This window comes from Rhinopithecus roxellana, chromosome 11 (assembly GCF_007565055.1).
Source record: "Rhinopithecus roxellana isolate Shanxi Qingling chromosome 11, ASM756505v1, whole genome shotgun sequence".
In the NCBI taxonomy this organism is placed as follows: Eukaryota; Metazoa; Chordata; class Mammalia; order Primates; family Cercopithecidae; genus Rhinopithecus; species Rhinopithecus roxellana.
The window spans coordinates 106,856,566-106,880,375 of record NC_044559.1 but is presented as its reverse complement, the minus strand read 5'-3'; the positions used below and the strand labels follow the sequence as shown (position 1 = coordinate 106,880,375).

General features: G+C 36.7%; 1 protein-coding gene across 15 annotated transcripts in view; it reads right to left on the bottom strand.

Moving 5' to 3' along the window:
* The window catches only part of ABI1 (abl interactor 1), a 117,878-nt gene that overhangs the window by 11,641 nt on the left and 82,427 nt on the right, over positions 1 to 23,810 (bottom strand). For 2 of the 15 annotated variants that reach the window (XM_010381439.2, XM_010381443.2), the window contains exons 3-9: positions 19,257 to 19,433; positions 13,017 to 13,031; positions 12,190 to 12,290; positions 10,785 to 10,925; positions 7,092 to 7,192; positions 5,771 to 5,851; positions 780 to 956 (exon numbers count right to left, since the gene is read on the bottom strand). In XM_010381439.2, the coding sequence (XP_010379741.1) occupies positions 780 to 956; positions 5,771 to 5,851; positions 7,092 to 7,192; positions 10,785 to 10,925; positions 12,190 to 12,290; positions 13,017 to 13,031; positions 19,257 to 19,433 (793 nt within the window). The remainder of the gene's footprint in view (positions 1 to 779; positions 957 to 5,770; positions 5,852 to 7,091; positions 7,193 to 10,784; positions 10,926 to 12,189; positions 12,291 to 13,016; positions 13,032 to 19,256; positions 19,434 to 23,810) is intronic. The other 13 variants (XM_030940037.1, XM_030940038.1, XM_010381441.2 and 10 more) reach the window with 8 other exon arrangements.

The following is a 23,810-nucleotide window of genomic DNA, read 5'->3' as shown; positions in this document are numbered from 1 at the left end:
CTATGCCCGGTAGGCACAACTGTAAGCTAAAAGCAAACAGTGGACAACAGTTTCATTTCTGATTTTGTTTTTTTTTTTTGCATTGAACATCTTAATATGGAAAGTGATATTAATGACTACCCTACACTATTCTAACTTCCTAACATTATACGCTAAAACTATTTTCTTCTCTTATCAGCTTTTAAACACTGATTGCAATTAGTGTTGAGATGTGCAATTTGAGGTAAACAGAAGGAAATCAGAAGAAATTCCCATCATTAGAATTATTCAAAGACAGAGTAATTAAGCAGGCATCACAAACAGTTTTAATTGGTTTTGAACTCATTTCTGAATAGGTTAATGACCTTAAAAGTGATAGCCAGCAATTTCATTATATTAATTTAAAGGAAAACTTTGACAATGGTTGTGTCTTTAATTTTACCATTACTACGCTGTCTCGAACATGCCAATAAATTCAGTTTATTTCTGCAATGTTTTTGTTCTCTGGTTTTACTTATGTAATAAAATAGTATATTAAAGTTAAATTTTAGTATACTCAATATAGACATATCTTGATAAATTTAGTTAAATATACTTGATACGTCTAAATTTTGGAAGAGAAAGTGGTAAGCGATTACTCTTAAAATGATATGATTCAAGGACAAAATCCTAAAACAAAAGTAAACATGAAACAGCATGGTTTTCAATTGTTGTCTATCACTGGCAAGAATAACAGTTTCAAATAATTTCCTTCAAAAGGAGCTCCACTGTTGCTGTATGCCTGCAAAGCACAAGCTTACTTGAATTTTGAGAATAAAGTGGACCTCCATTAACATGAGGCTGAGCAGAAAATTGAGCAGTCACAGAGGGAGTTCGTCTGTATCCACCAGAAGATGTCGAAGAAGTAGTAGAGTTGTGTCGAGATATCTGCCTGGTCATTGTGCCATACTGGGAACCAGGAGCTGAGCCCGGGGCTGCTGAAAAGCATTAGTCAAAGGCAACCAACAAAGAGACTTGAGCATTGTAATCACCTTAGATGGCAGAACAAAGCAGGAGGGGGCCTCCATAAGAAATATTTATTACTTTTTCAAGACCAAGGCACAAAATAAAGACAAAAGTAAAGATAAAAATCAAGTAACTTTATCTCCAAAGTCAAAAACAGAGAGAAAAAAAACAGCTGCATGGAAAGCTGTAAAAGTAAATAAGTAATATTCTCAAGCTTTTAAAAAACATAATCCCAAATGATACTTTGCTAATATTATATGTAATTTTTTTGTACATTTTCAAATATATAGCTTTTATATGTAAACTGTCTTTCCAATAAAATAAGTACCAAAAGACAGTGTGAGGTAGAAAGCATCAGTCTTTAGATGTAAGTAGATTCATGTTTGGTTTACAAACTTCTTCCTTTCCACTGACAAAACTTTCAGAATTTTGATTCACATTATAAGACTCTATCTAACCAAATCCAAGTTAAACAATAAATTTTTATTTACTAGTATTTTTGAGTTTTTATTGAATTAGCAGTTATTAGTATCAATACATATTAAGTAAAATCATTTTTTAAGAAAAGTACCATTTCTAGTTTCAAAGCACTTTCATGTAATGTCAGATTTGTTGTAGATCTTCAAATTTTTAAGATTAACATACATTTTCCCTATTAAATTTTTATAACTGACAAAAGCAGAACATTTTTTGACTCTACAAAATAAGGCATTTTAAGGGAGTTTTGTTTAGAAAATCTATTCTCTTTCTCGCCTGGAGAGCTTCTTTTCCATAGTACATCCAAAGCATCTGCTTTTTTAAAAAAAAATTAGCATGCTCATATATATATTTTCATCAGTTAATATTGAAACTGATGAAAATATTAATACTTAACATTGTATTAAGTGTCATCTTTCCCAACATTTCAAAAGTTTCATATTTAAAACGTTAATAGAGTTCAAAGCCTCTAAAGTTAACTATACTTTCCAAGGTTAACTTCGGGATTATTATTCTTTTCCTTGCCCCATATAAACAACAAACAATGACAGAGTGAGTAAAAAGCCAGCGTCCTAGTTTATCTTCATTCAGTTGTCTAATCATTCTTAGAGGTCACACAAGGTATTAGATAAAACCATACAGCAGAGGTTGTTCATTAAGACAAGTGCTGATCTAACATTTTGGAACTCCCAAGTTATAGGCAGTCACTAATTATTTGAATCATCCACATGCTCATTTTCTAAATAGAAAACAGTTTAAAAATAATTGTCTATTCAAAAGCCTTCGTGAATAAGTAATTTTGGACAGCTAGGATTTTCCAGAGAGCCAAGAAATAAGCATTTAAGGGCCAGGTGTGGTAGCTTATGCCTGTAATCCCAGCACTTTGGGAGGCCGAGGCAGGCGGATCACCTGAGGCTAGGAGTTTGAGATCAGCCTGGCCAACATGGCGAAAACCCGTGTCTACTAAAAATACAACAATTAGCCAGGCATGGAGGCACACACCTGTAATCCCAGCTACTCAGGAGGCTGAGACAGGAGAATCACTTGAACCCGGGAGATGGAGGTTTCAGTGAGCCAAGATTGCATCACTGTACTCCAGCCTGAGTGACAGAGCAAGCCTCCGTCTCAAAAAAAAAAAAAGAGTAAGTCTTTAACTATTTTTGTTTTTAGTTTTTTATTTTGGGTAAAGAGTCTGACTCTGTCGCCCAGGCTGGAGTAGAGTGGTGGGATCACAGTTCACTGCAGCCTCAACCTCCTAGACTCAAGCAATCCTCCTACCTCAGCCTCCCGAGTAGCTGGGGATACAGGAGAGCGCCACCAAACCCAGCTATTTTTTTATGTTTTGTAGAGACAGAGTCTCACTATGTTGCCCAGGGTGGTCTTGTCCTGGGCTCAAGCAATCCTCCCACCTTGGCCTCCCAAAATGCTGGATTACAGGTGTGAGCCACCACTCCCAGCCAATTATTTTTAATAGAAATCTCTGTAAAAGGATTTTACATTTCTCTGGCTTGTATAAAAAAGTGTATAGAATCCGAGTTATTTTTGTTGGTGAGTCAAGAACAAAAGCCAATCATTTAGCAATTATAAATAATGCCAAAGGCCGGGCGCGGTGGCTCAAGCCTGTAATCCCAGCACTTTGGGAGGCCGAGACGGGCAGATCACGAGGTCAGGAGATCGAGACCATCCTGGCGAACACGGTGAAACCCCGTCTCTACTAAAAAAATACAAAAAACTAGCCAGGCGAGGTGGCAGGCGCCTGCAGTCCCAGCTACTCGGGAGGCTGAGGCAGGAGAATGGCGTAAACCCAGGAGGCGGAGCTTGCAGTGAGCTGAGATCTGGCCACTGCACTCCAGCCCGGGCGACAGAGCAAGACTCCGTCTCCAAAAAAAAAATAAATAAAATAAATAAATAAATAATGCCAAACGGTGTGTGACTTATATGCATCATTATGTGTTATACATGTGAATTATACACATACATGTGTGTATAAAAAAATCTAAATAATATATACAGCTCAAGAAATCGAATATTAACAAGATCACTGAGGCTTCCTGTGTGCTCCTCTCCTGGATTCCGACCCCCACAAGGTGTATGTTAAACATTCTCTTTCTTTTGCAAATAGTTTTTACCATATATATATACACACACATACACATATATAACCTTAAACAATACACACAGTTTTTACAAATTTATAAACTTTTGTAATGGAATGAATCTATACATATTGTTGAACTGCTCTTTTTCTTGATAATATTTTCAAAAATTCATCCATGTGACTATGTATATCATTCATTTTTGCTATTTTATTTGTATGTAAACATATCATAATTTATTTATCCATTCTACCACTATTAGACATTTTGGTTTTATTGAGATCTGTGCTATCGATACTACCACTATGAACATTCCTAAATATAATTCCTGAATCTCTAGGACAGTGGTTCTCAAACTTCATCATTGATCAGTATTTCTTCTTAAGGCCTTGTGTTTTGTTTAAGATGGGGTCTCTTTCTGTCACCCAGGCTACAGCGCAGTGGCACAATCTCAGCTCTCTGCAACCTCCACCTTCCAGGCTCAAGCCATCCTCCCACCTCAGCCTACCGAGTAGCTGGGGCTACAGGCATGCACCACCATGCCCGGCTAAATTTTTTGTATTTTTTGCAGAGATGAGGTCTTGCTATGTTGCCCAGGCTGGTCTCGAACTCCTGGATCAAGCAATCCGCCTGCCTCAGCCTCCCAAGGTGCTAGGATTACAGGCGTGAGCCACTGTGCCTGGCCTGACAGCTTGTTATAATACAGACTGCTGGCCCCATCCTCAGTTTCCAGACTGAAGTAGGTCTAGAAGGGACCTGTGAATTTGTATTTCTAACTAGTTCTCAGATACTGATTGTCTGGGGATGACACTCTGAAAACCACTGCTCTAGGACAGCAGTTTTCACACTTTTTGGTCTTAGGGTCCACTCTTAGACAACCCCAAAAGCCTTTTGTTGACATGAGTTATAGCTGTAGATAATTACATTAGATACTAAAACTGATATATCTTTAAAACATATGAATACACAAGTACACATTTCATTAGGAGTCAAAGCAATGACTTTATCATACTTCATGCAGCTTCTAGAAAATTCCACCATATAGTTAGAATGAGAATGAAAAGGACAAATAATGAATAGAGCTCTGACCTCAAAAACTCCATGAAAGGATCTTGGTAATCCTCAGGGGTCCCTTAACCATATTTTGAGAACTAGTATTCTAGGGTAAATACGTAGAAACGAAATTGATAAATCTAGGGTAGGTACATGTTCAACTTGACTAGGTAACAACAAATTACTTTCTGAAGTGAGTGTACACATTAATAAACTCCCACCAGCAATTTGCTTTCCTCACCAACACTGGTACTAGCAAACTTCTACCTTTTAACCTGTCTGCTGGATATAAAATAGTATTTCACTGTGGTTTTAATTTTAATTCTCCTGATTATTAATTGGGTTGAGGCCATTTTTTTCTCACAGATTTTCTACTAACAATTTCTATTCTTAGGGTCTTCATTTTATTACCTCCTTTCTCTCTATTCCTTGGTATGTGCAAATGTTTTGAAAAGATATGCTGTTAGACAGCTTTATTTCACCTAACCTGAAACTCAGCTCTCATTATTTGAACACCTCATTATCCATTTCTACCCAGATTACTGTGATTGTGTATTTCTAGACTCAACGGTTTTTACACTGACATTTAAAATACACTGAAAATTCCTTATATGCTCAGTTCAGTCATCCCCAACTTGTGAACAATTTAAATGCATTTTATCGAGAAAACTATTTCATGGCATCCTGAGATGTCATAAAAACTGGGCCATATCAGAGTTTTTCAAACTATGATCCACAGGAAAGCCTCAGAGTACCCCATCCCACACGTATCATTTGCCTTTCAATTTTTCTCCTCCTGTCCCCACCTTCACCCTGATCCTTTGACTGTTGTATATACCAGAGAGTTCCAAATTAAGTTTCACTTGTGCTGGGCAGGGGGATTAGACTAGAAAAATCTAAACAAACAACAAATAAAAAACACATTAAGTTGGTTATAAACCAAGCATTTCATATTATAGAAAAAGTTGTTTTATATTTGTTTACTGTGTAAGTGCAGAAGCCTTTCACCAGAAGTTAGTGATATTAGATTTAATACTTTAATCTTTGTATTATCACCTGCAACCTAATAACTATAAATGCTAGCACTCTACTAGCACAGAGGAGTTTATTATGAATTATGTAAAGTGAGTTGAATGGCTGCAATGGCTATGCAATCTCACCTATCACAGTGCTCACTGGGAGAAGTGGTGCCAGAGGTGGTGCTGGTGGAGCTCCAGAAGGAGGAGGGACAGAAATGTTTTCTAATAAAATAGTTTATAATTCAGGTCAGAGTACAAGAAAAGAAAACTCAACATTTTGAAACAGCAAGAAAGTACAATATATCGGAAATAAAAAGAAAAAAGATACCCACATATAAAGCATGCTCAAATGAGTATGAATTTTGTAGGTAAAGAGGCTACCAAATTTATACCTGCCTTAACTATCAAATATGCCTATGTTTATAAGTGGCTTTTTCTCCTTTTTCAAAAATATGCTTGAAAAGCTAAGAATTTTTTTCTAACATTTTTCATTATCATATTTTAAAAATATACATTTTTAACAATATAAAAAGTCTCCATTTCATTTACTAAAAATCAAGAGGTTAATTTAATGCCCTCCAAGGATTTTTGAAATGTTCATACTTTCTGAAAGTAAAATAACTTTCCTATCTTAATCTTATTTTACATGTATTGCATTTTATTGAAATATATATTGAATATCACAGATAAATGTAGTAAAGTCACAAAATAAGCAAACACCAGAGCAGATACTGGCCTGCAAGGCAACATTAAAACTCCTAGAAACATAATTCACCTTTATAGACACTGATTCTCCAGCTGGAGTATCATACAATACTGGTTTGCTCTCGAAATAATAAATGTCATTCTTGACTAGTATGCTAGGCAAATACAGTCGGTTCCTCGTCCCTGGATTCAATCAATAATAGATCAAAAATATTTCAGGGAAAAAAGGGGATGGCTACATCTGTACTGAACATGTGCAGACTTATTCTTCTTGTCACTATTCCCTAAACAATACAGTATAACTATTTAAGTAACACTTATATTGTGTTAGGTATTGTAAGTAATCTAGGGATGATTTAAACAATATGAGAGGATGTGTGTAGGTTATATGCAAATACTACACCAGTTTATAGAAAGGACTTGAGCATCCATGCATTTTGGTATCCGCAGGGGACCTTGGAACCAATCCCCTATGGACACTGAGGAATGAATACATTTCTAAAGCAAAATGGCTAACAAAAAGTTGTTTAACAAAACTACTTAATATACAGTATATGTAAGAAACAGCTGGCGAAATCCTATAGACTTTGTGAAAAACAATCTAAAAACATGGTTAAATTTGTTATCAGCCTTTATTCTAGCAACAATCACAAATTTAATTAATAATTTTACTCAATGTGACTAATTTATTTCAGCCTTCCACAATAAAGCTCATAAATATTATCCTGTATTAAACACAGATTAATAAATAACACACCTGGTCCAATAGTGGGTGGCGAAGGTGTAGGCACAGCAATGGGAATGCCAATACTACTGCTACCACTGTTTTCTCGACTTCCACTTCCTCCACTACTTCCACTGAAAAGAAAAAAAAAATTGTGAAAAGCCAACTCTAGAAACATATTAAAAAAAAAACTGTAATCACCCAAGGCCACTGAATACTCCTTTTATGTCATAGAGTCATCCCTCAGTATCCTTGGAGGATTGGTTTCAAGAACCCCCTTGGATACCAAAACCCATGGATGTTCAAGTCCTGCAGTTGGCCCTACAGAACCAGCGGATATGAAAAGTCGGTCTTCCGTATCCACAGGTTCTGCATCCCATGAATACTGTATTTTCCACCTGAGACGGGCTGACTCTGGGAACGCAGAACCTGAGGAAGGAAGGGAGGGAGGGAGAGAGAAAGCGGGGAAGGGAAGGAGGGAGGGAGGGAGGAAGGGAAGGAGAGACGGAGGGAGAGAGGGGAGAGGAAGGGAGGAAGGGAATGGGAGGGGGTGTGTGTGTGTGTGTGTGTGTAACAAGAATTTTTTTAACTATTCATCACAAACCTTAATCCTAATATTTGAAATGGTTTCCTCTACTTCTCAACCTATCTGGAACCAATATAATGATAACACAGTACTTAAAACCATCTTTGCTGAAATATTTATCACCAACAAAATCTTACAGTACAATGAGTCAACAAGTGTTTATTCAAAACCTGCTATGAAGAGCAGTGTGCAATGCAGTCATGAACCACACCGTCTGAAGCTCATAATGGGAAAACTGACATGAAAAGGTAATGTAACAGATACAACAAAAGAGAAAGTACAAATAATGTGGAAGTAAATTAAAAGGGTAATCCATTCTAGTCTAAAATTAATATGAAAACTTCCTCTCGTCTCAAAGAAAGGTGATAACACAGACATTTTCTGGAAAATAAGCATAATGACAAAGAAAGATAATAGTGAAGTTTCAGTGTGGTCATTCTAGAATAGTTGCTACTGATAAACTCTAACCAACTCCTCACTACTATTCTACTTCCTGTGGATGTACTGTCCTGTTAGCTCTAGGACGTGGTTCTCTCTAGTTGTTTCTAGTAAGGTATGGCACAAGCCTTACTTCTTGTAAGGTATGGCACAAACAACTAGATCTTGTGCCATCTAGTTGTTTATAGTAATGTGTGTACATGTGTAAAAACATATATTTGTGCACACATATCCTTACGCTCCCTATTATGTTTTAAAATCTACATTTCCTCAATGAGCCCAGAAATTTAAAGGGTAAAGATTTGCAATGCCTGGATAAGATTTTTATTTTCTTCTTCTAATTAATTCTATAATTAGATTATCATATACTAATGGAAGAAAAAGAAAAAAGCCATTTATATAAAAGACACAGCTTAGATGTGAAGACCTCCCTAACTCCCTCAAGCCAGGTGATCAATACTTAGCTTTGTGCCATCACTGCATCACAGACATATGAGTATTTATCCTCTTATTACGCTCCTCTTCAATTACTACTGTCTTTTTTCCAACAAGGGGTTGGAAAATTACAGCCTGTGGGCTAAAACTGGTCCATTGCCCAATTTTTACTACCTGTGAGTTAAGAATGTTTTTTACATTTTTTAATAGTTAAAAAAATCAAAAGAGGAATAGTATTTTGTAACACATTAAAATTATATGAAATTAGAATGTCAGTGCTATAAATAAAGTTTTACTGGAACATAGCCACATTCATTTACGTATTATCAATGGCTGCTTTTGTGCTATAATGACAGATCTGAGTAATTGCAACAGAAACCATATGGCCCACAAATCCTAAAATATTGACAATCTGGCCCTTTATAGAAAAAGTGTGCTGATTCCTGTTCTCATAGAACGAGCTCTTGAAAAAAGAACTATGCCTTATTGGCAAATGCCTAATATCTAATGAAACAACACTTAATAACTGTTTGTTGAATATGATTAAACTATGCTTCCACTATAGAGAAAACCTATACTTTGATCCAATAGTTCAATAACAACAAAGAGAACAATTTTGTTCCTCAAAGAACTTGACTTGATACAGTATCTGCAGATATCAACTTAACAATTTGTTTACTAACAGTGGCAATGTAATAAATACCACTTACCTAGCATCTCGCATCTTGATATACCCTATTTAGTGGAATTCCCATAAATCATTTTGATAAGTTCTCTCTCATTTACCAACCTAAGAGTGAAGGCAAAAGAGAGGCTCCCTGCCCACGTTATTAAGTGAGAGAGAAAACTAAAGAATAAAACAAATTTGGTTATAAAATAAATTTATCTGGTTTTATAAAGCACTCAAAAATTGAAGTGGCTACATTTTGGGGGAAGAAGTTCGAGGCAATAACTGGGAAGGAGCTTGAGAGGCTTCTGGGTTGCTGATAATGTTCCATTTTCTGATCTGGGTTATATGAGTGTGTTATATGAGTGTGTGCCCATCCATCAAGCTGTATACTTAATAAAGTGGATACTTTTCTGAATGTTTGTTATACTCTGTAACTAAATTTTTAAAAATCCACTGGGTAATTGATTTTTAGGACATTCAAAAATAATAAATACAAGGCCGGGAGTGGTGGCTCATGCCTGTAATTCCAACACTTTGGGAGGCCGAAGTGGGCAGATCACCTGAGGTCAGGAGTTAAGAGACCAGCCTGGGCAACCTGGTGAAACCTCATCTCTACTAAAATATAAAAATTAGCCGGGCATGGTAGCATGCCCCTGTAATCCCAGCTTCTCTGGAGGCTGAGGCAGGAGCATTGCTTGAGCCTGGATGGCAGAAGTTGCAGTGAGCCGAAATCGCGTCACTGCACTCCAGCCTGGGTGACAGAGCTAGACTCCATCTCCAAAAAGACAATAATAATAATAATAATAATAATAATAATAATAATAATATAACATATTCTAGTATACTGATTCTCTTGAAAGTCTCCCTCAGATTTAACTTCAATCTTCTTTCCTTCAATCTCTGAAAGTTTAAATCACGTTGTATAATTCCTAGGATATTTCATCTTTTCTCCAAAAGTATTTGAGTGGTTTGCCTCAAGTTTTTTTAAAAGAGCATTTTAAAACATTCTTAGGGCCAGGCACGGTGGCTCCCACCTGTAATCCCAGCACTCTGAAAGGCCAAAGTGGGTGGATCACCTGAGGTCGGGAGTTCGAAACCAGCCTGACCAACATGCAGAAACCCTGACTCAACTCAAAATTAGCTGGGTGTGGTGGCACAGGCCTGTAATCCCAGCTACTTGGGAGGCTAAGACAGGAGAATCGCTTGAACCTAGGAGGCAGAGGTTGCAGTGAGCCGAGATTGCACCACTGCACTCCAGCCTGGGCAACAAGAGCAAAACCCCGTCACAAAAAAAAAAAAAAAAAATTCTTTAGTTTTAACCCAAAGAGTCTGATAGAGTCTGTACCTCTATCAAAAGGAGGAAACACAAACAATCCATTAATAGTACAAACAGGTGTTTTAAAATCTTTAAAAAAAAAAAAAACAGAAGTTATAACACAAATTTACAGGAACATATATAATATTATTCCCCCAACTTTCACATTTGATATTAGCATTAGAGTGGCACTTCACCTTTACTCAGCACCTCCATAGAAGTTTGTCACCAGTCAGTTACACCCACTTTAGAGATGTTCACATACTCAACCTAAAGGCTTACCTGTGTGTCCTTGGTCTCTGATTTAAAGATGCTGTCCTGCCTGGACTATGCTGACTTCCAAGCCTAGCAGGACTCGTCATATAGTCATTAGGAACTGTTGGGGGTTTAACAGGTTCCAGGGTTTTGTAAGGAGTATTCCGTCTAAAGAAGCATAGTGGAAAAAGGAATAATGAATAAAAAAGATAAAATTGTATTTTTCCCAAAAATATGTGAGTCTCCCTTTGTGACCATGTATACCAGGATTTAAAAATATACATAATAAAGTTTGTAATTTTAAAAAATATTCTTCACTGGGATATACAAATTTTGTCATTTTAACAAGAAAACTAAAATTTGTTTCCTTTTCCTAAGAAAAACATAGGAAAGGGTAATTTAAAGTCCTAACCTTATTTCTAAAAATTATGGTTATAATTTTTTAAATGCTCAGTAATATTTTAAATGTACATCATTTAAATGTACTTTAAAATGTACATCATTCTCAGTCCAGTCACTCATAAGCCACTGTTCTCTAAACAGGAAGCTAAATTTCTTTACATAGGAAGCTACAACTTATTCCTACCTCAATATGGCAATAGAGACATACATTCTAATCATTAATTTCTCAATAAATGATTCCGACTTTTCTGTTTAATAACTTCATGTTTTTTTTCAGGGGCAGAGGGTTTAATTGATAAAAATGAAAACTAAGACCTTCTTAAAAGAAGACTGATTGTTGAACAACCCCTCCACCAAAAAATAAGAAATCCAATATAATATTCCCAGTGTTAAGAAAAGCAACCTTAAAGAAATGTAATGCCCTGGCAAGTATTCGCTATATTTAGTACACTGAGAATTAAGAAGGAAGAAGCCACTGTTATCTTTTCTACTTGTCCAAATGGCCTTCCCATGGAGCTACTCTAGTATAAAGAGGCCTAAGAATACCAGCAGAAGCATAGTTACAAATAAAGTGCATAGTTTCCTAAAGTAAAGAGTCCCTAAGTCTCAGACACCAATAGGGGAAACAGAAGAGCTGTGGACTAAGCCACACTACACAAAAGTAGACACTGGTCAAAGTTCTATAATATAGATACTGTAAACACATGCAAAGGCACCATTTGGAATACTCTAATCATTCCATTTAAAACAAGTCAGATTTATATTTTTTAAAAATTAGATGACAAAAAAATAAACAATGCCATTTATACATATATAAAAACTTTCCTGGTACAGATTTTAGAGAGTATTACAAAGCCAGCAAATTCATTTGGGATTCTGTTCAGGAAAATAGGAATTAAAATAAATTTGTAAAAGGTAGTGTCACATTGAGAAGGTAGTGTGGCATGGATCCCATATACTTACTTAAGTCACAGAAACATCTTTTCCTTTAGCATATGAATTCTTTCGTAAAATGTAGTTGAATTCTTACCCCAGTGTTCCCCGGCCTGACATGGGAGGACTTGGTGGTTTCTGAGTAGGAGGATTTGTTCTCGACAGTGTGCCAGTTCTTGCAGGCTGGTTATTTCCGTGCTAAAATGTAGAAAGAAATGCTTTTATTTTTATATCAAATTGTTCTCTTTGTGTTTTAACACCATGTATTATTTTTTTTTTAATATCAGAATGTGAATTAAGGATTCCCAGACAGTTTGAATAAAGACTTTGGTACTACAGTTTAAAAAGTCAAGGAACCACTTGCACTTGGTTTTCCTATTATTTTATGCCATTCATATCACATTGTAGCAAAATACATGTGAGATGACTGGATTGTTTATCTTATTTTATTGTTAAACATGTTCACTGAGATCAGACTTATCTGCATTCAAACACTGGGTTTCCTACAAATTTTTGAAATGTGTGCATGAACATAAACTATACATCTTGTCAATTTGCTCAAATACCCATCTGAAAAATCATCTTCATCCTAACAATTCAGTAACAAAGTCACATATGATGTCTGGGAAACCTCCTAATTGTAAGTCAATGAAAGCAAGGCAACTACCGAAAAATGAGCAAAGCAATAAATGTTAGCAAAATTAATGTTCCTATATAAATGTAGATGTCAATATATCTTTGATATATTAACACAGCCAAGCTAAATGTTGCTTATTTGAACTGAATTTGAGTATATTTAATCTACATAAATCCTACAGGGAAAAGCAGACAGACATAAGAAGAGTTTTCAAATTTTAGTGGCTCTGCAGCCTCTATCAATACAGAGGAAATACTGTGGATCAAATGATAAGTAATGGCTCTTACCTTGGCTTTTAGCCACTTTACGTTGGCAAAAAAAGAGGGGGAAAAAGTAGACATTAATGCTAGGTAAGTTATATCTGATAGGACAGGTTTACATTTACAGTTATTCAATTCATATTAACAAGCTTTTTTCCAGCCATGTTTCAAATACTTTGTAAAGAAAAAGATATCCGTAAGTACTGGGGAAATACTTATGTGTTTCACATATTTTTCAAAAGAATTATACTCATAAGGAAACCACCACTTAATTATTCCAATCTCATGCAGGCTCAATGATTTTTTAAGTCAGTATTTTATCCTATGGAGCTAATCCAACCGAATCACAGATGATTTAAAAAATATGTTCATTTAAATACAAACACCATAACACATTAGATGTGAAGCTACTTAAACACATTGGTGCATAAGACCTAACACTTTACTGGATAATGAATGTCCAAGTATGAGTATTCATTACTTCAATGGTAGTATAGTTTAAGTGATAAACTGCAAATGTTAAAGTTCAAAACCACACATTGCTTTCAAAAATGAAAAAAGGACCTAGTATCTCGAAGCTTAAAAAAACTCATCATGCACATTGATAACTTAGCCAGATGCTAACAAAGAAATAAACAAACAGGGTCTGGAAAACTCTCTCATTCCTAGCTTCTGAACCCCAATCCTGAGCAGGTCAACACTAATAGGAAGTTCTAAGTACCTTTAGTACTAAGTTTTCATCTGAGCCAGTTAAGTCAAAATTCAAAGTTGAAGAAAAGTTGTTTTGATCCCAAAGGCTCCTTTATTAAAGCTGACTAGCCTACACAACATGAAACACTGTGTGGAGTCCTAAAGCATCACTACTTGTACAATGCCACTAAAAAATACATATCTTCCGGTTTTAGAGTCTAATTTTTGATAGATTTGGGGCCTTCAAGTTTTTTTTAATAACATCTGACATTCTCAACAAGTAACTACCACTTTTCAGGTGGCCACAAGGCAATATCAAAGGAAAACATCCAAAGGAGAGATTTGGTATCTCTTGGATACATTCTCATTTATAGAAACTGTGCCAGAAATATGGTACACTTCAATGTTTGTTTAAAATGATATTGCTTACTTCTATCTGGAAATAACATCTGGCACCCTACCAACCATGACATTTCACACCTAAAGAATAAAATTTGAGTAACATTATTAGAATCCTTGAAGATAGGCCGGGCGCGGTGGCTCAAGCCTGTAATCCCAGCACTTTGGATGGCCGAGACGGGCGGATCACGAGGTCAGGAGATCAAGACCATCCTGGCTAACACGGGTAAACCCCATCTCTACTAAAAAATACAAAAAACTAGCCGGGCGAGGTAGCGGGCGCCTGTAATCCGAGCTACTCGGGAGGCTGAGGCAGGAGAATGGCGTAAACCCGGGAGGCGGAGCTTGCAGTGAGCTGAGATCCGGCCACTGCACTCCAGCCTGGGCGACAGAGCGAGACTCTGTCTCAAAAAAAAAAAAAAAAAAATCCTTGAAGATAAAATATACTAATGTATACTTCAGCATCTGTATTATGATATATAATATACTTATATACCAATGTACATCTTATAATGTATATACATAATACACTAAATACTATCCTAAAATAACTAAGAAAATATTCTAAATATATCCACGTATCTCCCTTCATTTGTCATTTCAAGTGGATAAGAAACAGAAAAAAGCATTCAAGTATAAGTTGGTCCCAAATGGAAAGAATACAAGAATTAGATTGGGGATGAAAATTCTACTTGAACTCTGTGCTACTATGCAACGGTGTAAGCTTTAACCTCTTATGAAGTTCAGCCTCCTCTATTAAGTGTTATTATATATGCAGATGTGTCAATGTTGGCGAGTGTTAGTAGGAAATAACCTCTGTATCTTACATCTCAAAATACTAATATTTTTGTCAGAAATCTATAAAATTTTTCCATTTAAATATCCTCAAAACATATCCAAAATGAAACCGTTTTTTATTTCCTTAAGATCTCATTTCAGGCTAGGCACGGTGGCTCTTGCCTACAACTCCCGGCACTTTGGGAGGCCAGAGCAGGTGGACTGCTTGAGCCCAGGAGTTTGAGACCAGCCTGGGCAACACGGCGAAATCCCTTCTCTTGAAAAAATAAAAATAAAAAATTAGCCAGGCATAGTGGCGCATACCTGTAGTCCCAGCTTACTTGGATGGCTGAGGAGGGAGGATCACTTGAGCCCAGAAGGTTGTGAGCTGTGCTTGAGCTACTGCACTTCAGTGAGACCCTGTCTCTTTTTAAAAAAGATCTCACTTTGTTTCCTTAACATTTACCTTTATGGATGAGTAATTTCACCATTTGCCTGGAATCGGTTTGAAATTCCCTTTGATTCCTCCCTATCTTCTAAGTACATCATAGTTTTGTATGTCATAGGCACTAAATGTCTAATGTTAATTCTTTTTTTTTTTGAGACAGAATCTGGCTGTTTTCCAGGATGGAGTTCAGTGGCGCCATCTTGGCTCACTGCAACTTCCACCTCCTGGGTTCAAGCGATTCTCATGCCTCAGCCTCCCAAGTAGCTGGGATTACAAGTGTGTGCCACTACACTTGGCTAAATTTTGTATTTTTAGGAGACAGGGTTTTGCCACATTGGCCAGGCTGGTCTGGAACTCCTGGCCTCAAGTGATCCTCCCTCCTGAGCCTCCCGAAGTGCCAAGATTACAGGCATGAGCCACTGTGCCCAGCCAAGGCCAATTCTTTCTTTGAAATGATTCTTAACTCACTCCTCTGCTTTATAAATTAAAAAAAAAAAAAAATCATTCCTATGTAAATATTATAAAGCTTTAGTTTCTACACTGTTTAAAAAAATTAATCAGAAAGCCATTAAGCTGAGACAGCTCCCGCATTCTGGGTTCCTACTTAGGCAAACCAAAACACAACTGACAGTAACTTAATCAGAAACCTCCAACTAACCTCTAACTAGGAACTTTACTAATCAGAAACCACAATTAACTTCTAACCAATCAAATATTTTGCTTGTCTTGCTTCTTTGAACTTCCCCCTGCTTCATGTCTCTGTGGTCTGAAGCTGCCCGATTCATGAATCACTGTAAACTCAAACTCCAAAAAAAGTAACATACCTAAGTTTATCTTTGAAGACCAATAATAAAATCTAACAACTCCTAGATCACATAATCTTTTGAAGCTTAAAAACAAGCACAAAAGCACACACTAATCCAGTCATCCCTTGGTATCAAGAAGGCTTGGTTCCAGGACCCCCATGAATACCAAAATCCAAGGATGCTCAAATCCGTCATATAAACTGGTGTAGTATTTGCATATAACTAACACTACCCTTCAATATACTTTACATCATCTCTAAATTACTTATAATACCTAATACAAGGTAAATGCTATGTAAATAGTGATTATATTTATTTGTATTATTTTTTATTCTTGTATTGTCCTTGTATTTTTTACTCTTTTTCTTTCTGGAATTTTTTTTATCCAAGGTTGGCTGAATCCACAGATAGAAACCTAGATATACAAAGGGCCAACTACATATGAAAAGTCCTTTGTAAATTATGATCCAGGCTGTTAATTATTATTAGTGTCCATCAAAATAAATGTAAATTTCTTTGCTAAGTATTCAAGCCTTCCCTATTCTAGCTTCCTCTCAAACCTTGTGCTCACTTACAAAGATCATCTTCTTTTCATTCTCCTTTATGAATATGTTCTGGTAGTTTCTCTATGCTGGGATTCTCTTATACATATCTTATTATTATTCCCAAAAATCAAACCAGATTTACTTTGGGATATTTTGCATATTTTTAAATTCCTATTAAACTAACATGTACCATTTATTTCACAGCATAAAATGCATTAACACAGTAAATACTATTTAAATAAAACCCAGGTATATTTAAATACAAATACCAAAACACTAAAATTTATATCACAAAATAAGAAAATGCAATGGAATATTAATCTTGGAGTATGGCAATCATAAGCATAAAGCCTAGTAGCTATAAGAAAAATATTAATATATTTAGATATAATTTTAAAAATTCTGTATGTATATTTTTTAAATACCAAAAAACATCAAAGTCAAAAGCCAAACAGCAATATGAGTAAATAGTTGCCAATATATGAGTGGCTACTAACTCTTTAAACAGAAAAAAAAAGGACTCTGACAAGTCAGTAAGAAAACAAACTTCTAAACAGAAAAGTGGGCAAAAGATACAAAAATAATTTGAAAGCTGTAAGCAATGTCTCACTATCCTCAAATAATTTCTAATAATTTTGGCCTGGCAAATGTTCATTAACTACTACCAAAATTTCTACCTTCACACATCTCTACAACGCTCTGGAAATATTTAAGCCAACAATGATCCTTTAGAGAGAACACAAAACTAAGAAAACAAAGCAACATTAAGACTGCTGGAGAGAAGCAATTGTGTGTATGTGTGTATTTTTCAGTCACAGAAACAAACTATAGACAAATATGCCAAATAATCAGCTTCTAAAATATATTCTTCTCACAGACCATGCACCTTCATCCCTCGCCAAAAACATATTTTAAAATAGCCTGCATAACAATCTGAATGTACTTAATGTCACAGAACTATACACCTAAAAAGAGTTAAATGGTCATTTTATGTTATGTATATCTTACTGCAATAAAAAAATCTAAAAACAAAAACAAAGCCCCCCACCCTTGTGTCTAATGTATCCATATTATGGCTAGAAAGCAGATTTCCAAAATTCACAGTCCTATACTTTCAGCATATATTATGCTGTTTATATCTCCCACTTACACATATACGATGAAATAGTTAAATTTTCTCATCCAAAACTTCCTTGTAAAATTTGGATTCATCTTATACTCAGCTAAGTACTACGTCTTGAACTGTTAAATACAACTACTAGTTGAGGGATGAGGTAATAGAAGATATTCACTACTATAATGACAGAAAAAAATTTTTAATGAATGTGTACTGCTTTGGTAGGAATAATCAAGGTGAGGCAAAATGGGGAAAAGTGGGTGTGAGTGTGAGTGTGTGTGCGTGCATGTGTGCACGTATACAGGTATATATGTATACATACATGCATGCATGAACATATTGTTTTTCTTTAAATCTCAAGGTGGATAGTAACACAAAAGACATTTTCCCCAGATTCTCAAAACTCCAACACCAGAGATCAGTCTAGTTTAAAGCACCTTGAATTAAAACTGAATTTCAGCTCTTATACAAGCCTAGCCACATCTCTGAATAAAAATACAAGAAATAAACAAGCAGTCTCCTCTGCATTTGCAATGTGTTCCAATTTTATATAAATTTACAGACATAAAAAGTGAAGAGAAGATTCCAATAGTCTCAGAGAGGAATAGAATAAAGGTTAATGCTTTCAGCTATACTCCTCTCTCAACCAGGAACCCCAAAAAATCCAGAATGTAACAGATCTAGCAACAGCACCAGTCAGATCAATCAGCTAGGACAAGCTTCAAGATTCTAGCTGACTCCTTAACAACTTAAAAAATATTCTGAAGACCAGAATCCAAATCAAACAGTCCTCTTAGAAAGGAAATACCAAATTTCAAAGGAATAGTTTATCCTGAGCAGAGACAGCGAAAGAATTTAGGTCATTCCAAATGCTTGCAAAATGACCCATAAATACCAAAAAGCTGACACACTACAGGTATCCTTCAAGATCAGCTAATTTTCCATGCTTAGAAATGAACACAGGCAACACATCATCTCTCTCCTGAAAATCTGTGGGGTTTTTTTTTTTGCAGGGAGAAGGGTGGGGGGTTAAGACAAAATTACATACAATTTTCATTTTTTAATAAGTTGCTGGCATTACATACACACACAGGTATACAAATATATATACATATTTAGAAATGAAATGATAAAAGTATTTATAAATTATTTTCTAAAGTAATTTTGAAAAGCATGTAGATTTTTATTTTTAAATATTCAGTAGAGAAAGAAAGACATGGAATTCACAACACAAATGGATATTTGTCTAGGATTTATGGTTTAATAACCATTTCAAATTTTAATATCATTTTTAGTATAGCCTATTCCACTGATGAAATTACACCCCAACCTTAGTAAAAATGCATATTAAAAACTGTATGAAAATTATAATGCTAGTTGCTAAAGAGAATCTATTAATTACAATTATCTTTACCACAATATTTCCTATCCAAAATATTTACTGGATATGCAAATTAGTTTGTTAATGTAATATAAAATGCTTACCTTGACACCATGGCCCACATCATCCAGAACTGTGTAATCGATGGGTTTCCGAATATACCTTACAGGGCGCTCCATATTCGCAGGTGCTATTATTTTGTGAGTTCTTGACGTATTCTTATTTGTTGTCAAAATACCAATCTCTCTTCGAGCCACTTTCTCTTTATGAATATCCACAGTCTATATTTTAAATTTGAACAAAACAAGAAAATATTATTTGGCATAATATATTTGCTATCCATATACATTGGACCATATTTAGGATGGACCACAGGACTGTACACCACATGTCTACTTTCCAGTGAACACTATTAAATTATACTAGGCTAAAGGAAGAGAATGTTTAGTGGTGGTTTAAAACACCAATTAATGTAATGGATTTGATTCTAAAACAATTCTTTGGAAAGCAGTTTTCTTTCCTAACAATTTGGTAATGTGGGCCGGGCATGGTAGCTCACGCCTGCAATATCAGCACTTTAGGCCAAAAGCAGGAGGATTGCTTGAGTTCAGGAGTTCAAGACCAGTCTGAGCAACATGGCAAAACCCTGTCTCTACAAAACGTACAAAACAGCCAGGCATGGTGGCATGCACCTGTGGTCCCAGCTACTGGGGACGTGAAGTGAGAGGATCACTTCAACCTGGGAGGTCAAGGCTGCAGTGAGCTATGATTGTGCCATTGCACTCCAGCCTGGGCAACAGAGGGAGACCCTGTCTCAAAAAAAGAGAGAGAGATTTGGTATGTGTAGAACGGGAAAGTTGTCCTGGTATGAGTAGCTGACACTTTATTTATTCAGTGTGATGCAGAACCCCCCTGATACACACCCCCAAAAAAGTAATTACAACACAATGAAGCAAGTGCTATAATGACACATGCACAGTTCATTCAAAATTACTATAAAGGTGCTGAGAACAAGACAATTAACTAGGTTGAAAAGGGTTCATTTAAAGGCTTTATAGAGTACATAGGTTTCAAAGGATAAACAGGAGTCAAGAAGTGGATATGAAAAATATTAAAGGCAGAGAGAATAACATCCTGCAGACAAAGGTTTAAGAGAGAAAAATGGTAAGAGCAGATATACACTGTCAGCAAGCAGCCTGGACACCTGTTTGGCACAGCCTACCTAGGACTGGCCTACAAGGTTTTTTAAAAATATTTTTTTAATTTAGTTGCCAACTTAAAACTGGACAGTAGCCAGCACATGAGAAATAATTATACAACTGCTCAACAACTTAAAATCTGGCTTTATAAGGAAGTGATGACAAATTTAAATTGAGTGACATGATCACCTCTGCATTTTAAGAAGATCCCATTAGCAGAGGTATTGAAGATAGAAAGAACAAGACTACAGAGAGTAAAACCAACTAAGGGGCAATTATGGTAGTCTAGGTGGGACGAGGCCAGGATAGGAAGTGAAGCAGAAAAGGGGGAAAAAAAGAAAAGAAAAGGTACTCCCAGGGAAAAGAACAGTTCAATGTTATGCTTGAACCAAATCTGTCACAATTCTGTCATATTTTATCAGAACTTTTTAAATGAGAAAGAACTTCTAATCAAAAATGCTATCCTAATTCCAAACCAAGATAGAGAGAGACACCTCTCCATGAGTATCTATCATTTCTGTACATCTTGTGAGAAGATGCACTAACTCCCTTTGTTCTGGATGTTTATAGAGTAAACAGCCTTAGAAAATACAGCATCTCCTTAGAAAGCAAAGGCAGAATTGTTTACTGTCCAATATAATAAAGCTAATGTAACCCCCCAGGAGAAAGGTTTTTTGCCCATTATAAAAGATGTGGTCCCCTAAATTGAGAGTACTTTTTCTCTAATGCACACAACTGTGTATGCAAAGGCATCACTTGGCTCTTTGCAGTATCCTGTGGAAATTGGGGCTGTTTTCTAGCACAAATGCTGACACTCTGGCTACTACTATTGCCATGAGTAATGATGTCCTTTGTCTCTGATCCAGGAGTCTCATGTCTTCCAACAGAATCCATGAAATTGTGGTAGCCTAACTCATCAGTTAACAAGGATAAATCTTGGGACCGTCACAATTTTCGATTGTTCTGGCAATGAAAATAGAATGCTGATGGGGACAAAGCTTTCTAGAAATGGAAGGAAAGACCAGTTAGCAGAAATTGAGAAAAGTCCACGAGAATCATTAATGAACATGTTGTCCATATTGTATGGTCAACCAGGCAATGAATGATCCTCCACTTTACTGCCTGTTAATGAGGCTGAAATGAAGTTTCAGGATAAGTACCAGGAAGTAGACAGATTCAAAGACAACAGCCTGAATGATGCCCTGGTTATTGTCAACACTCCTGCAGATGGGAGGACTTCCTTATCAAGCTGACAGTCAGCCTCAGCAGGTGTGCCTCGTGAAATCTTCCAGACTAAGATTTGTCGGGAAGCGGGAGATGGGGGCACATAAGGTTCTGTTTCCTTTGGACAACAGTTACAAAGACATGCATCTACACTGAGTTTGAAAGTAAGAAAATTTGCAATCATTGTTGGCAGAGCCAAACAAATCTTTAGAAATTTGGCTAGTTTGCTTGGAAGATGAGGAGCATGTAATTACATTGTTCAGGCATGTAATGCTTGTTAAAGAAGAATGGCATTTTGCTGGCTATCTTAGTGCTCAGCGACTACTGCAGTCTACCTTGTCAACATTCAATCCTTTCAAGATGACTACGAAGGGCCTCAGCATTTTCTGGTGGTATAACCTGTCCACTACAAGGAACCTTTGATACTCTTGGGGAAATTTCCCTAAGACAAACTCCCTTGGACACCAACCGGTCTACAGACTCCTACTGTACTAGATAGAGTTTAAAAAGAGGATCAAGGTGATTCACTGGAGAATCAGAAACTAGCTCAAAGAATCTACATAATTCTTGCTGTCAGTCCTGCAGCCTTAGAAAACTCCAGTAGCCCTAGTATTGAAATCAAGCAAGAATTTAAGAGATCTTATCTTGATATTATCTTAACAATGGAGCAGCAAAGAGCCTACATTAAGGTAAACTTCTAAAAAATGATGCCATTGTGCAGTTCAAGCCCGTCAGCCAAAGGGTACAAAACCCATTTCCCCCACCAGAAAGCAACAAAGCTGTAGCTGTTCGATCAAGGTGTTCCCAAACAGAAATGGATACCGTCCATAATGATGACCTTTTTTGTGTGTGTAAGACAACATCTTGCTCTGTCACCCAGGCTGGAATGCAGTGAAACAATCACGGCTCACTGCAATCTTCAAATTCTTGCACTCAAGCAATCCTCTGACCTTAGCCTCCTGAGCAGCTGGGACAACAGGTGCATCCCACCATGCCAGGCTAATTTCTTTAATATAATTTTTAGTAGAGACAAGGTCTCACTATGTTGCCCAGGCTGGTCTCGAACTCCTGGGCTCAAGTAATAATGATCTTGCACAGAATACAGGGTTTTGGTTGGACCAAAATTACTGCAGGTTTATTTGACTGATCAGTACACAGCTATAGTACCACTCAAAACTGAAAGTAAATGTCTCGTGTTCACTGGTGCAAAGCTACTCTCTCCCAGCCTCCCTCATCCCTCAACCTCAGCTGCTTTACAATGAAAGATGATTAGGAGTGGGGCCAAGTTCTCCAAGTACCTAAAGGAGACTGAAGATCACACACACCTGGGTAGGCTACATAACTTTGGGGAGAGCACAGATTCAACATTTTACGGTTCTGTTGGATACAGGAGCCCAAGGCACCTTCATACCCATCCTGTGGAAGAATAAGTTACCAGCTTCCAATACTGAGGTCTGGGTAGGGTTCAAAGTAGGGAAGGGATGCTACTGTGACCTTTTGGGTGGGGCTCTTTGGACCATTCACTGTACTACTATTTGTGGCTTCCACTGCTGAGTGTATTGTGGTATTGATATTTTACATGCTGAACTGTGAGTGCTCATAAGCTCCAGGGAGATCATGCTCACTGTCAAGAGCCCATGTAGAAAGGCTTTAGTAAGTCTGGGGCCCCACATTCCTTATGACCTGTTTGAGTACAAGTCTGAGCATAGATGACTTTTCTGAGTAGACCCTCTGGCAAGAGGAACAACCTCTTCTGAAGGTAACTCGTGGGTTTGGATTCAACGCCTCCCTGACATAGCTACTAAGTATGCCTCTTTTGAAAAGAGAACGAGTCAACTCAAATGCAATGACTACCAAAGTGGGAAAGGCCCAACAAGCCTCTCTCATCACATGAAGTGATAATATTCAAGAATGCAGCCAGTATGGCCCCTAGGGCATCTCAGCTTTACATGAAAAAGTAGCAGCTTCTCCCTTTGAGAACATCTGATTTAGCATTCTGCCACCTAAACCAAATCTGCTAGCTCAGTGAGGCCCTTGATTCACAAAGGTTCCATAAATGCCTGGGCCTGTTTCACTGATTATTCAACTAAGCGGAGACCCTGTGTGCCTAGTGGGCTGTAAACTCCAGTGCCCATAATACAGAACTGAAAATGGGTGTGGTTGCTTTGTTCCACCAGCAAAACTCAAGGACATTCTCACAGATCTGGCCAATATTCCCCTTGAAAACCTTGTTAT